The sequence below is a fragment of the Pundamilia nyererei genome, unplaced genomic scaffold (genome assembly GCF_000239375.1).
Source record: "Pundamilia nyererei isolate P.nyererei 1_Seehausen unplaced genomic scaffold, PunNye1.0 scaffold01060, whole genome shotgun sequence".
Classification (NCBI taxonomy): domain Eukaryota; kingdom Metazoa; phylum Chordata; class Actinopteri; order Cichliformes; family Cichlidae; genus Pundamilia; species Pundamilia nyererei.
Genome location: NW_005188461.1, coordinates 16,238 through 29,317, shown reverse-complemented (window position 1 = coordinate 29,317; position 13,080 = coordinate 16,238). Strand labels below are relative to the sequence as shown.

Sequence of the window (13,080 nt, the reverse complement as noted above, 5' to 3'; positions counted from 1 at the left end):
CTGACTAAATACTTTTTTGCCCCACTGTATTAAAATAACAGTAAAATAACAGTAAAACACCCCCTTTTTTTCCCATTTCACTTGACCCATAAACGTTTATAAATGACTCTTTTACTCTTAATTTTATTTCCCCCTGTTCTCCCCTTACTAACCACAGCAGGAGGATCTTAGTTTTGAATCAGCCATGAATCCAGCTCACCTGATTCATCAGTGAGCTCCACCATCACTGGCGTCTGACAGGGTGGCGCTGCATACTCTTCCTTTAATGTCACTATTTTCAACCCAGAGGATCTCCAATCCCAGGAAATTCCTTCTCTTCCTTTAATGAGTCTGTCCTCCTTCCATGCCCTGGTAACTGGTCCATCCAGAGCCATATGATCTCAAAATATACATGCAACAAGCCAAACCACACCTTGGTCACACAAAGCTCAGACAAAACTCTATTATTTTATATTACAAAGACGTCTTATATTTACAATCACTGACAGGCCTGACAGATTCAGCGCCTAACAAATTTCGACAAATTTAACCATAACGGGTCCAACCGAAGAAAGGTAACTTTTTTGTAATCAATCAAACAGTATCTGTTACTTCTGGAACAGTTTCTGACCTAATTTCTAACATCCCTAACTCAATTTAACAGTATCCAAAAAAGCACATCACACCGTTCCAAACGGTGAGGAGACTCTAACTCCTAGCTTATTTCAGGATGCCCTGTACCCCACAGATAAGCCAAACTGAACTAACCCTGTTCGCCGACAGGTCAAGACAGCGCGTCCACGGCCAGGAGGGAGCGTAACCTCTGGGCTATGCGCTTCTTAGCAACTTCTGGTGCCGTCCTATAATAATTTATAACAATTTGAAACAACAGTCAACACCCTAAAACAAGAGTCTGACTAAGGCAAGTGCCACCTAGAGGTCAATGGAGCCTACCCTCACTTATAATCACACAGGACCACACTTAAACCCAATTTGGACTTTAACCAACAACATGACTAATTCCCTACCAAACTACTTGAGCCTTTATCTCATTTCCTTGGGACTCTAACCCAGCATTTCATACTTCTTCAACTTCATTACAGACTCTTAGCCGACTTTAACTGCATAACACACGGTGATTCTCATCAAAATCAAAACAGACCCTCTACCAGTAATTTCAGTGAGTAGACTTTAATTTAGTCATATCCAATTTGGCACACTTTGGAAATAATTCAACAGGTAGTGCCTTACCTTTAGATAAGCCGGCTTATGCCCACTCACGTCAGACCACTGGCTCGTGCCTGTCCGTTCGACAACCTCAGACCATCCAAACTTTTAAATTCCACCCCAACACCACAGGACGAGCCCCCAAAATGTTAAGGTTCAAAATTATTGGGGATGGAGACAAGAGAAAAACCACAATAACAACACTGGTCCGGTCGGGTTGAGTCAAACGATGGTCTTAATGATCACACGCGTGGGAGATGGACACTGATGCAGACAGCATCAGATCTCAAAATGGTGGAGCATTGCTCAAACTTTTATAGCCTCTGGTGTCTCCACCTTATCATAAAAGCCTAAACATTCACATTCTTTCTCTCACACAGCACCTAAGCTACGACCTTGGCTTCCCGTTTATCTGCTCCTGCTGAGATGGGGCAGAAAACTCCAGTATGTTCTGTTCTCTTCTAATCAGACAAATAAGGCGATGACTTTCTGCAAACAGTATTTCTTATAACTCAGCAGTATAATGCATCATAAAACAATATCATTCAACAGTTTAATATAATGCACATCAGTTTAACTAATGCAATAGTTATCAGCTTCTTCTAATTCAGGAGAATAATGCAAACTAAAACTACATAATAATTCACAATCTTTAATTAGGGGTATAACATGGCATAAAATAATATTATAATCTAACAGTACTCTGTGGCTTTAGCTGCATCAGCTCTGGGGTGGATGTAAACCAAGATGATGAAAAGCTGTGGGAATTCTCCGGGGAGGTAGTAGGGGCGCAGGGAAACAGCCAGAAGCTCGATGTCTGTAGCTTCTCCCTCACAGTAACTGTAGAGCACCAGCTGTTGTTTACATACAGACACACGCCGCCGCCATGTTGCTTCCCGGTGCATTCGCGGTCTCTGTCCAGATGAAGAGGTGGTGAAAAGCCATCAATGTGCAGCGCGCTATCGTCGTCGCTGTTGTTTAACCACGATTCTGTGAATCCCAGAACGGAGGCAGTTCTGTACTCATGTAGGTGGTTGACACAGGCTTGAAGCTCATCCAGCTTGGAGCGGAGAGAACGCACATAATACAAATATACCGAGTAAACGGCGAAATACAACAATGAAAAGAGCATTAAAGTTAGAAAAAGAACGCAAAACTGCTCCGCTGACTGGCCGGTCGACCGCATGAGCAGCGACCCGGACCCGAAACCGGAAGCGGATTCAGAAAGAATGAAACATGCTTTTCATCTTAGCAGCGTAAATCAAACAAAACTAATTGTCAGGTTCACCTTGGTAACAAAAGAAAATGCATCAGCCAGATAAATTCCCAAAAGATTCATCCATCAGCCCCCCACTTCATCTTTGTCCTGTGTATTACCACTGTCTCTTTCATTGTCATTTCACTGGAAATTCACTTCCCAAGGTCCATTCACACACAGTGAAGTTGCACCTTGTTGGAAACGCATCTCCATCCATCCAGTCATGATGATGCTGATGCTGTTTGCACATGCTGCTGCTGGGTCTCTCACTGCTCAGGATACTGCTGTGGTCTGTTGGCCTGCCATGTTGTTGCTTTTGGAACAGCATTTCTTGTCTTCAGGGAGAAGCTTGCTTTTCAGGATGAGGAACACATGGAAGTGAAGCTGCAAAAACAATTCATCCAAAACTCAGCCTGGTTGTTTCTAATGATTTTAACCTATAATTTTCTTCTGACCGCTGCACATGGAAAATTGATCCAGGTCTGTTTCCCCTCCCGCAACTGACAGACTGAGACATTTTGATCATTCACTGTCACTGCTATCATTCTCATCACTCCTGAAGCAACACATCTTCCCTCACTTTTGTTTTTGAACTCTCCTGTCTTAAAACCCCGAAAGTGAGATTTTAGTTGTTCTGAGAAACACAAAACCCTCTTCATATTATTATTGCTTATTTTCATCAACAACACTCCTATTCTGTTTCTTTTGTGTCCACCATGGGCAGAGGGTGACCTGCAGTATCACCGCTCCCCCCAGTTGGAGACAATTCCTTTTACACACATTTCTACACTCCTTTTTTCTTTTCTATTTGCTTTGTTTTCCTCGTTTTTTCTTCCCGTTTTTCATAGTTTTTTCCCCCATGGTTTTTATAGTTTTTACACCCACACATTAACCTATTAACGCACTTGTTCAATATCCCTACCTTTCTCTCCAACTGCTTTTCCAACTTTCAACTGGCTCATGCTGAATGAACCCTTTCTCACACAACCATTCTCTGCCATCGAACACAACCTACTTTTACCCACAGTTCTTACCATACAGTCACATACTGAGTTTTGTCCCTGGCCGCCCAATGGAATGCCCGCCGCCTTACTGGATCCAGCTTCCCTTTACATTCAGAGCGTCCTCTGCAATGGCCTTCTTCCCTTCTCAGCAGAAAAGTGCTAATATATCATCACTCTGCACACTGTAGTGCGCAGAAATGATTATCAACGGTGGACTCGAACCACCGTTCCCTGTGATGGACCGGAACCAAAGAACCACCATTCTCTGTGATGGACTGCAAACAAACACAGGCGTGGGGGCTCGAACCCCTGGATTTTCCCTCCAGAGACTCAAACTTCGGAGTTGGCAGGCACTCCACTGCTCGGTCAGAAAAAAACACCTCCATGACAATATTCAACTTAGCTACAGCTCACCCATCTGCAAGAGTCCCCTCAAAGTCGATGGTCTCGGTTGTGGCTAAAACACATGGCTCCGTCCACGGAATCGTTGTTCATTGACCACACAGACCATTCTGTTCGTTACGCCATATTTTGTGGAAGTTTTCATTTAATAAAGCCTGCAGACAAATGGTGAGCGGTGGCTAACATCCTTTAATCAATAAAGCACAGAAACCCAAGCTTGGTGAGGGAATGTCATCGCTGCGGCAGACGATCGGCAGAGTCTCTAACTGCGCCCAGCATGGTCCTGGTATAAATACCTCCTACGGGAAAAAAAAGGCAGTACACAGCTGTTTCACACTGTCAGGTTTATATTGTGGATTGTCATTTATGCTTAGAATTATATAACCATATATATTTTTAGAGGTGTATAATCGATTGCATAATGATAGGATGTGTGATCCTTAGCAGGCTACAAAGACTCTATGCCTCCCAGAGCACTCTGGCATACACACACATCTTAAGGTCATTAGAGAGGTCGTACCTTCTCTTGCTGATTTATGGTATAGGAGGACACCTACTCTGTATCTGGTTAAGTATTAGAGCCCTTTGTTTAGGTGGACCGCTGCGCTCCTAGCACCAGCTTTGGGGAGTCCACACAGGGTCACATTTAGAGTTGTTGAAGAGGCAAAAGACTCTTCCTGTGGAGTTTTCTGCATTCCCCAATTTCCTTACCAGACGCCCACCATCTGTCTAACTGCATGAGTGTGAGAGACATTGAGACATGCTAAAATCCAGTGGCACCAAGGCATTACAGAATAAAATAACGTGAATAATACATAAATAAAAGAAATTCTTCTACATGCGGAAACCCCTGGCTGAGGCAAGATAGGGCCAGCAGGTGAGGAAACCCCAAGCTGAGGTGGGGTGAGGCAGAGCTCACAGCCGGCTCTGAATGCTGTGGCTGCAGGTCATGTAACAGAGCTAGAGAATGAACTGGTGACTGAACTGGTGACCAAGATAATGACTGGACGGGTGGTTGATCTAACGACTGGATGGGTGCCTGAACTAATGGCTGAATGGGTGGCAGAGCTGGCAATGGTGACATTGCTGCTGCCTGTGCTAATAGAGCTGAAGCCTGAGCTGGGAATAAACCCGCTAAGCTAACTAGGGATTGAGCTAGGGCCTGGAAAGCTGGATGAGGATGAAGTGATGGATGAGCAGGTTGCTGGGCCAGCTCTTCCGAGCCTCCAGAACATGAGAGTAATGGCTGGATGAGCTCACCTGAGCCTTCAGCGAGGTTAGATTGGGTCCTGGCCACCCTCACTCTGGGCGCTGGGACAAACAGGGGAGCTAGTTGGACACCAGCCACCCCCACTTGAGGAACAAGAACGGGTGCTGGAGTAGTAGTCCTTCCCTTGGCTATGACAGCAGGAACGCCGGGCGACGGAGCCTCCACCGAGCTAAAACGGAGGGCGGAGCCGCTGCACCCCGGTGAGGTGGAAGCGCTGGTAAGTGAAGCGGCCGGTGGGCGAGCGAGGAGCGGTGCGGTGAGAGAGTGAGCGGCAGAGGCTCGGCAAGTGGCACCCACTCTCCACGGCGAATGCTCTTGTGCAGATGAGGCAGCAGGTGGAAGACCGCGGTGTCTCAGAGGCCCTCCCAGACGAGTCCCTTCGAAGACGTGCTCCCTCTCTGAGAAGAGCTGCTGTTTCCACCTGAGCTCCTCCACCCAAGAGAAAAGCACTGCTCTCTGCCGCTAGAAAAAAACACAGTCTGCTGGGTCCTTAGCGTATCTTCATGGCACGAATAGAGCAGATAGAGCAGTCCCTCATTAAGATCCTTCCGGTGAAAGGTGCTCACTGGTGTGGTTCCAACAGCAATCATGCAGTTGCCTTCAGAGACTAGCAGAACTCGATAAGCCAGGGGTTGCTGACGCAGGTAGCGTTCAGGGTCTTCTGAAATCTACATGACAAAGAAGAAAGAAGGGGATTCGAACAAGACCTTAAGAAAGACTATTTTTGAGTCACATTAGAGTTTAAAATAGATCCAATTTTATTTTAGATTTTTTGTAGGTTTTATTAACATCAACATGTTATGGGGATCTGAACTGTAAGAATATTTAGACCGACTGCACTTAGTAAAATATATAAAATATAAGCATGAGTAACTGCAAAATACAACAATATATACACATACAATATTGCAGCCTTACCTTTAGGACATGGAAAAAAGCCTCACTACAGATGCCCAGCTTCTTAGGTGGTACTGTGCTGGAAGGGAAAGGCACTGGAAGGGCTGTGAACACAGCTGCTGCATATTCCGCTGGTTTGAAAAAAGGAAAATAAGACAGGGCAACACCATTAAGCTTTGCAAATAATGTAATCTGCAAAGCATAAACGTAGACAAATCAAGATACTGTAGCATTGCCTCCATCCAAAGTATTCAGCGGCCTCATAACTTTCTTCATGACACCATAGAACCGCACCTTTGAGTAGAAACTTTCCCATCTATCCTTCATCTCAGAAATGTATCATGAGCTTGATGGTTGAATAATCCTCCGCTGCTCATCGAGGACCTGAAAAATACAGGCAGAAACCCAACTAAGACAGATCTGTCTGGCTTTATATCTGGTCTTGACAATAAATGATAACCATTTAAACATGAGAGTTGGCATTTAAAAAATTGAAAATCATATCAAAATGTCTCCAAAGCAATAACAGGAAGGCAAAAAAATAAGTGCTGCTTACATGATCCACTTCTCTGAAACAAGGGTATGCCTCTAGAGTGTTCACTGCTCTGCCTTGCTCATTTATAGCATCAGAGTTAATGAATTGTCTTCTAGACTCAAACTCCAGGTTCAGCAGTTGCGTTACAACAGTTTTTTGGTCTTGTATATTTCTTGGAGAGTCTTGTAGCATCTTGCCTGAGTTTTTTGGCTGTCAAAGAAGTCAGCTGAACCAGCTAAAAACACAAAGCAGAGCTTTATAAATCATTTATTGCCACAGTAAGGCTTTATATATCTATTATTGTGCAAAACAATAAAACAAAAATACCAAAATGTAAATCAGACCAACAAATTAACTAACCACCCATACTCAAATTGTTCATTGATCCTGCCAAGTCGTCACTATTAAATGGATTGCAAAGATTGCATGACAAACAGTGAAGTGATTGGGTTCCATTGTTAGCAGAATTTTTAAGAAAACAAAAAAAGCCACAGATGTACTCAGAGTACATCTGGGGCGAGGGTGCATAATATCAGCGGCCCCCACATGTGTGGAAACATGTTTCTTTAAGCATTGGGTAGTAGTCCATAAATCGCTTTGCCATGGCATCAACCTTATGTTTGCTGGGGTATCTGGAGTCCTCAGCTGCTCTTGCTATTAAAATCATGTTCGTTATGAGTCAACAACTTTTTTGGTTGTAACAAAAATTACAACCAAAGTTTTTATCTGATGTAAAATGTATAGAAATCATACATATACCAACCATACAGTGTACATCACTGTCACAACAGCGTTTCAAAGGCTTTATGGCTTTTCCTATAATACCTGGTGGGCCGGTCTCTAGTCAAAATACCCCGGCCGATTTTTTGTCCCAGTCCAGCCTTGCTGAAGAGGCCTGTTCACTTTTTCTGAGGGCCTGTGATGATTGCAGTTATAGCCACACTTTTTTGGGGACTTTAACCTGTGCCTGAGTTTCCTTTATTGCCAATTTACTGTGGCAAAAATATATCTATTAGACAGATAGCAAAAACTTTAGGAGTGGCAGATAAACACTTTGGTACATTCCTGAAACAAAGTAATGAACTGGCCAGAACTTTTGACTTTAATTCAGTTCAATTAAGCAACAGTTTAGGAGCCACTACAGATCTGAACTGCCCAGAAAAAGCTGACAAATGACAAAGAAGATTTCTTTTAAAAATCATATTTTAATCATTCATTTGAAGATGTAGTAAAAGGACAAGAGAGAAAAGTGTAAATATTACAGATAACAGCCACTCAGGAAGACATTGATATATCATTACAATTACTAAAAATAGTAGTAGTAGTAGAATAAACAGCTACAAAATAGCTGCTGGCAGTTTCTTCCTATTAGAAAACAGGTGGGGTCACCAAGTGCTTGCTCATAGGGGGCTGTCCGATTATTCTTCATTTTTTTCTCCGATTGTGTGGTCTGAAGCCTACAATATAAAGTTTTTTGAGTTAACAGTTGTTGTGAATTGCTGCTATATAAATATAACTGAAATGTAATTTCTTGCACTTTTGCACAATTGCAATTATGATTGCAACTACTAAAGTAAACAATCTAAAAGAAATTTGTAAAAAACATTATAAAGTAATAAACAACTTTAAATGCATCAATTTCTCATGTAATCCTTTTTTCTGAGGACCATAGACGACTGCACATCTATATGATATTTGCTCGACTCTTAGATGTGGTGAACTGAAAGCACGTGTTTTTTTTTACCTGCAGAGAGGAAATAACCAACCAGTGAACATGATGCAAATTAGTCACATGAGGGAGGGGTGAGGAGTTTAGATTCCAACATAAACGTTATCAGGCTTGACTCATGTGACAGAGCGAGTGAACAATGGCAGGTAAGCATTGTTGTATTCTTTAATAAGACTCTTTCATTAGATTTTATATTTGTATTTATATTTGTATTTGCATACTTTGACTACTGCAGCATGTCATGTCTTCATCTTTCTTTGGCACTTAAAAGAGCAAAGTGAGAATTATATGTCTCATCATGTCTCTTTTATTCTTCCTACAGAGAAGGAGCTTGACAGGTTGCGGAAAGAGTTTGTGTCGAGGGTGTCACAAGAAAATCTTAAAGAGCTCCTTGAAGCCTTTGTTACTGATGGCATCTTGAATGATTTAGAGAAAGAATCCATACTAGAAGAGAATCAATCCAGAGCAGATAGGGTACGCTGCTTCATTGACACAGTAAAGAAAAAAGGAGACAAAGCCTGCAGGATAATGTTTACACATCTTCAGAAAATAGATTCCACACTTTACTCTTCGCTGCATGTGTCCACTTTTCCATCTGCACAGAAAGGTGAAAATTTGGTTTTCTTGAGCTGTTATTGTAATGCTTATTTTATAGATGTACCACAGAGAAATGTATACTACTGAAAAGTCATCTGATGGCAGTAATGGTGCTTTTTAATTCTATCTGTATTGTTGTATTGTCCCAAAAAGAGCAGGAATGGTCATCTAGCACACAGCATTACAGCACAGATGACTGGAGAGAGGGTAAAAATGTATGTGTTTTTGCAGTTTACAATCTTTTCAAAGACTGGCCTGGGTAAACAGCATTATACTGTATTTTTAAGCATTTAATCTCTAATACAAATTAAAATTATTTATTTTTTTACAAAGTAAATTTAGAATTTTGGGATGAACTGTGCTGAATGAAAATGTGTTAAAAAACCTAATTGATTCTTGTAAATATCTTTGCCTTTTAGAATTATCCTGTGACTGAAGAGTCCATTTCAAAGCGTGTAGCCCTACTGATTACAAACAAAACTTTCAACCGGTATTCAACCAGACACGGAGCTGAGAAAGATGACTATAAAATGCACTGCATGCTTGCGGAGCTGGGATACGATGTGGTGAAATATAAGAACTTGACTGCAAAGGTAGTTTTAAAGGCTAAAAACAATTCACTTCTACTTTGACATTTCTCAAACTGATAAAACGATACAGTGATTGAAACCAACTTTTTGATTTTACAGAAGATTGAAGAAGCTCTACAAAAGTTCTCAAAACACCCACAGCTTGTCCACACAGATAGTGTGTTTGTAGTTATCATGTCTCATGGAAGTCTGGGAGCTGTCTGTGGCACTGACTGTAAACCTTTCAAAACTGAAAATATTTACAAGTTATTAAACACAGAGAATTGTCCTGCACTGCATAACAAGCCCAAGGTCATCATCATCCAGGCTTGTAGAGGAGGTGATTTCCATTCATTCATCCCAGAAATGTTAAGATGCATTTACATTTACACTTTCATATACAATTAACGTGAGCTTAAATTTCTCATAACCAACAGCTGTTTTTCATGGATGCATTTTCTCCAAATAGACCCAATGTTCACACTTTACGTGATATACTTTTTTTGGTGTTTACACTCTAAAGATGGCCTGTTTTTTTCTTAATTATTTCAATCAGATTTCATTATTCTGAGTAAGCCTGCATGTTTATTTCAGATGAGGCGGGTTTGGTGGTTTTACCTGATGAAGATTTAGCCAAAGCTAATATCACACAACAAAACTCATCATTGTTTGCTAGTGGAAGAAATATAGAGACAGATGCTGTGGTACACAAAGAAAAGGACTTCATCTCTCTTCTGTCCTGCACCCCTAGTGAGTGTTCCAGTAACAAGTAACACCAGCTTTTAGTAGCTAATCATTGATACTGACCAAATACCAGCAACACAAACTGTCTGTTTCTGTTGGCTTGCAGATACGGTTTCATACAGAGATCCGTCATATGGCTCCTTTTTTATCCAATATATTGTTGAAGTGTTCAATGAGTTCGCTCATGAGGATCACATTGATGAACTGTTCAGAAAAGTGAGCTAAGCAAATTAATTATTTTGTTTCTTCATCAAATCGTCATATATAGGATAGACAACACCCTGTGATGAAGCTGCCTTTTTTTCAATCCTAAAGGTCATGCAGCGCTTCGAAGAATCTGATTTTGGTGGAATTCAGATGCCAAGCAAAGACAGATGTACTCTGACAAAGAACTTCTACCTGCTTGACTACTAAGAGAAGACCTGTCTTGGTGATGGTAAAAGATGATTCCACATATAATTCCTCTTCTGCTTTAGGGTTTGTATTTCTATTGTCTGTCTTTGGCTTGGTATGTAAATGGGCTGTTTTTGTACTGTGCGTATAACAGAGCAGGTTCAGTGGTGAATGACAAATGCATAACCAAGATAATGAGTAGTGTGTATAATTAAAATATTCAGAATATATAAACCAATTCTAAGAGAAAATTATCTTTTGCTCTGTATCTCTTTAAAAAACTTTTTTTTTTGGCGAGTGGGCAGAGGGGGTTTAAGACTCCTGGTGTTTTTTTTTTTTCATTCTTGCACAGATAAAACTGGTTTAAGTACAGTCTTATCATGTTTGCAGGGTTCTATTGTGTATTCATGTATAATTATGTTATTTGCAAGTTGAGCATTTTAGCATCTCCTAGTGGATAACTTTTAGAGTGTGGTCCAATGAATTTGCTGTAGCTTGAGTTGCTTTCCTTCCTATTGGATGTATAGGGTCACATGAGTAAAGTGTACCAGAAGTCTCTCTGTTTAATCTTACAGTATCTGCCTGGGTTATTGCCATGGTGAAGCTTTGTTTGTAACTCTGTATTGTGTTTCATCCTTATGGATAGTAAATGATGCATATTTTATTAATTTGACTCATACTTGGAGAGATTTAAATATAAATGCATAAATAAATCTGTTTGCCATATGTAGCGAACATGTAATTCTTTATTTGAATTAAGAATATTTCTTCTTTGTATTTATTTATAGTTCTAGAAAAGCACAGTACGAATGTACATTGATGATGACAAACAAGTAAACAGCCCTTCACTTTTAATTTGAGCCATCATTCTATGCTTTCAGTTCCTACAGCATATACCCTAAAAAATGCTGGGTTAAAAATAATCCAATTTCTAACCCAGTGCTGGGTCAAATATGGACCGAGCCAACGATGGGTTGTTTCAACTTAACAGGGTTGGGCTATTGGTTTGACCCAGCACACTGGGCTAGGATTACCAAAAATTGTGTTAAACTGACCAATGTTTAAAGCTGAGGTTAATAAAAATTGGGTCGAAAGTCAGAACCCATCACAAGGGTTATATTACCATTAACATCTGGGTTAAGATTTCTACTTACTATAAAATTCAGCATATAAAACTGCATTCAAAACAGATTTTCTCAAAAATACTTTTATTGCTTTTTATTGATACATAGAAGATAGACAACAAAATTCATACAAAATATATCAATGAAAGTATAATGCAAGTTTAAATGTTAAACAAATTTCTTCCAGTCAGTGAATGTTGCATATAATAAAATTTTTGCTTGATGCATAAAGTTAAAAAATTAAAGCTAATAAAACAAGTTTAAAAAGAGACTTTTCCATTTGATTAATTTTGTATGATGGATTATGTAGAAAAAGTAGAATTGGGCTGAAAGATCTATTGCTTTATTACCTATTCAGTTTGTAAATCATGTTTTTAAAAAGTAACTAAGTAATTAATTACTTTTGAAATTAAGTAATCAGTAAAGTAACGGGATTACTTTTTTGGGGAAGTAATCAGTAATTAGTTACTGATTACTTTTTTCAAGTAACTTGACCAACACTGCGTAACCCTCTGGGGTCGCCGGTGCGTCCGGTGACCCCAAACAAATATGTTAATTTGGGGTCGCCGTATTATATTAAACATAACATAACAAACATATTTTAAAGGTGAAATATAGAGGTAAAATCAAAAGTAGTCAATTACAGCCAATTATACCCTGGACCCCAGAGGGTTAAGAAGACTGAACTAATACACAAAGAATGGTTGTTTTGATTTCACAACTTCAGAAGCTAGGTCCCCTAACTTACAGTAGCTGTTGAAAGGATAAAGTTGTGCTATATCAGTGGTTAGAAATACCATTATTACTTTAGGATTAGTTTAACACAAAGTCAGGGCTGACCGGGACCATTGCTGTGAGTCACAGTGCGCAGCATAAAAGTCCTTTCACATCGGACGCAGCATGTGCTGCTAATGCTAACTGCTAACTAAAAGCCAAGAATCCAGAATTTGTTGCGCTGGCTGCTGGGCTCTGTGGGGTTTTGCAGCAGCTCTACCTGTACTAGATGCACCTTCTCCTTGCCATTTCTATCTCTGACTTTATGTCCTCTACAAGAGTTTCTTTTTTTTTTGCTGGTTCTTCAAATGTTCAATAAAAACCTGTATCGCTAATTCATAACGAAGAAAGCTTTGTAACTATCCCCACTACTGAAGACTGTGTCATTTCCACAACACTGCCCCCCCTCGAGGTCCACAGCGCTGTTGAAAAGGCTCTGGAGGTCCCTGTATTAAGCACATAAACCTGTGACACAAAAATCACCAAACTTGGACCACCAAAGACTGTTTTCCTTCGTGGTGATGAAGGAAAACGCTGGGCTAGCATGTAAAAGGGCATTTATTCCCTTCAAGGACTTG

General features: G+C 40.5%; 1 protein-coding gene across 1 annotated transcript; it reads left to right on the top strand.

The window, feature by feature from the left end:
- The first annotated feature begins 8,440 nt into the window (after positions 1–8,440).
- LOC102198336 (caspase-5-like) lies at positions 8,441–10,625 on the top strand. The gene is made up of 7 exons (XM_013908071.1): positions 8,441–8,447; positions 8,624–8,775; positions 9,318–9,491; positions 9,588–9,810; positions 10,122–10,217; positions 10,318–10,427; positions 10,527–10,625. Exons 1-7 carry the CDS (start codon positions 8,441–8,443, stop codon positions 10,623–10,625), a joined length of 861 nt encoding a protein of 286 aa, XP_013763525.1.
- The last annotated feature ends 2,455 nt before the right edge of the window (positions 10,626–13,080 follow it).

Coding starts and splice junctions, on each gene's coding strand:
- LOC102198336 (XM_013908071.1), top strand. Junction 9,492..9,587: donor ATAAGAACTTGACTGCAAAG/GTAGTTTTAAAG, acceptor TTGATTTTACAG/AAGATTGAAGAAGCTCTACA. Junction 10,218..10,317: donor TCTTCTGTCCTGCACCCCTA/GTGAGTGTTCCA, acceptor GTTGGCTTGCAG/ATACGGTTTCATACAGAGAT.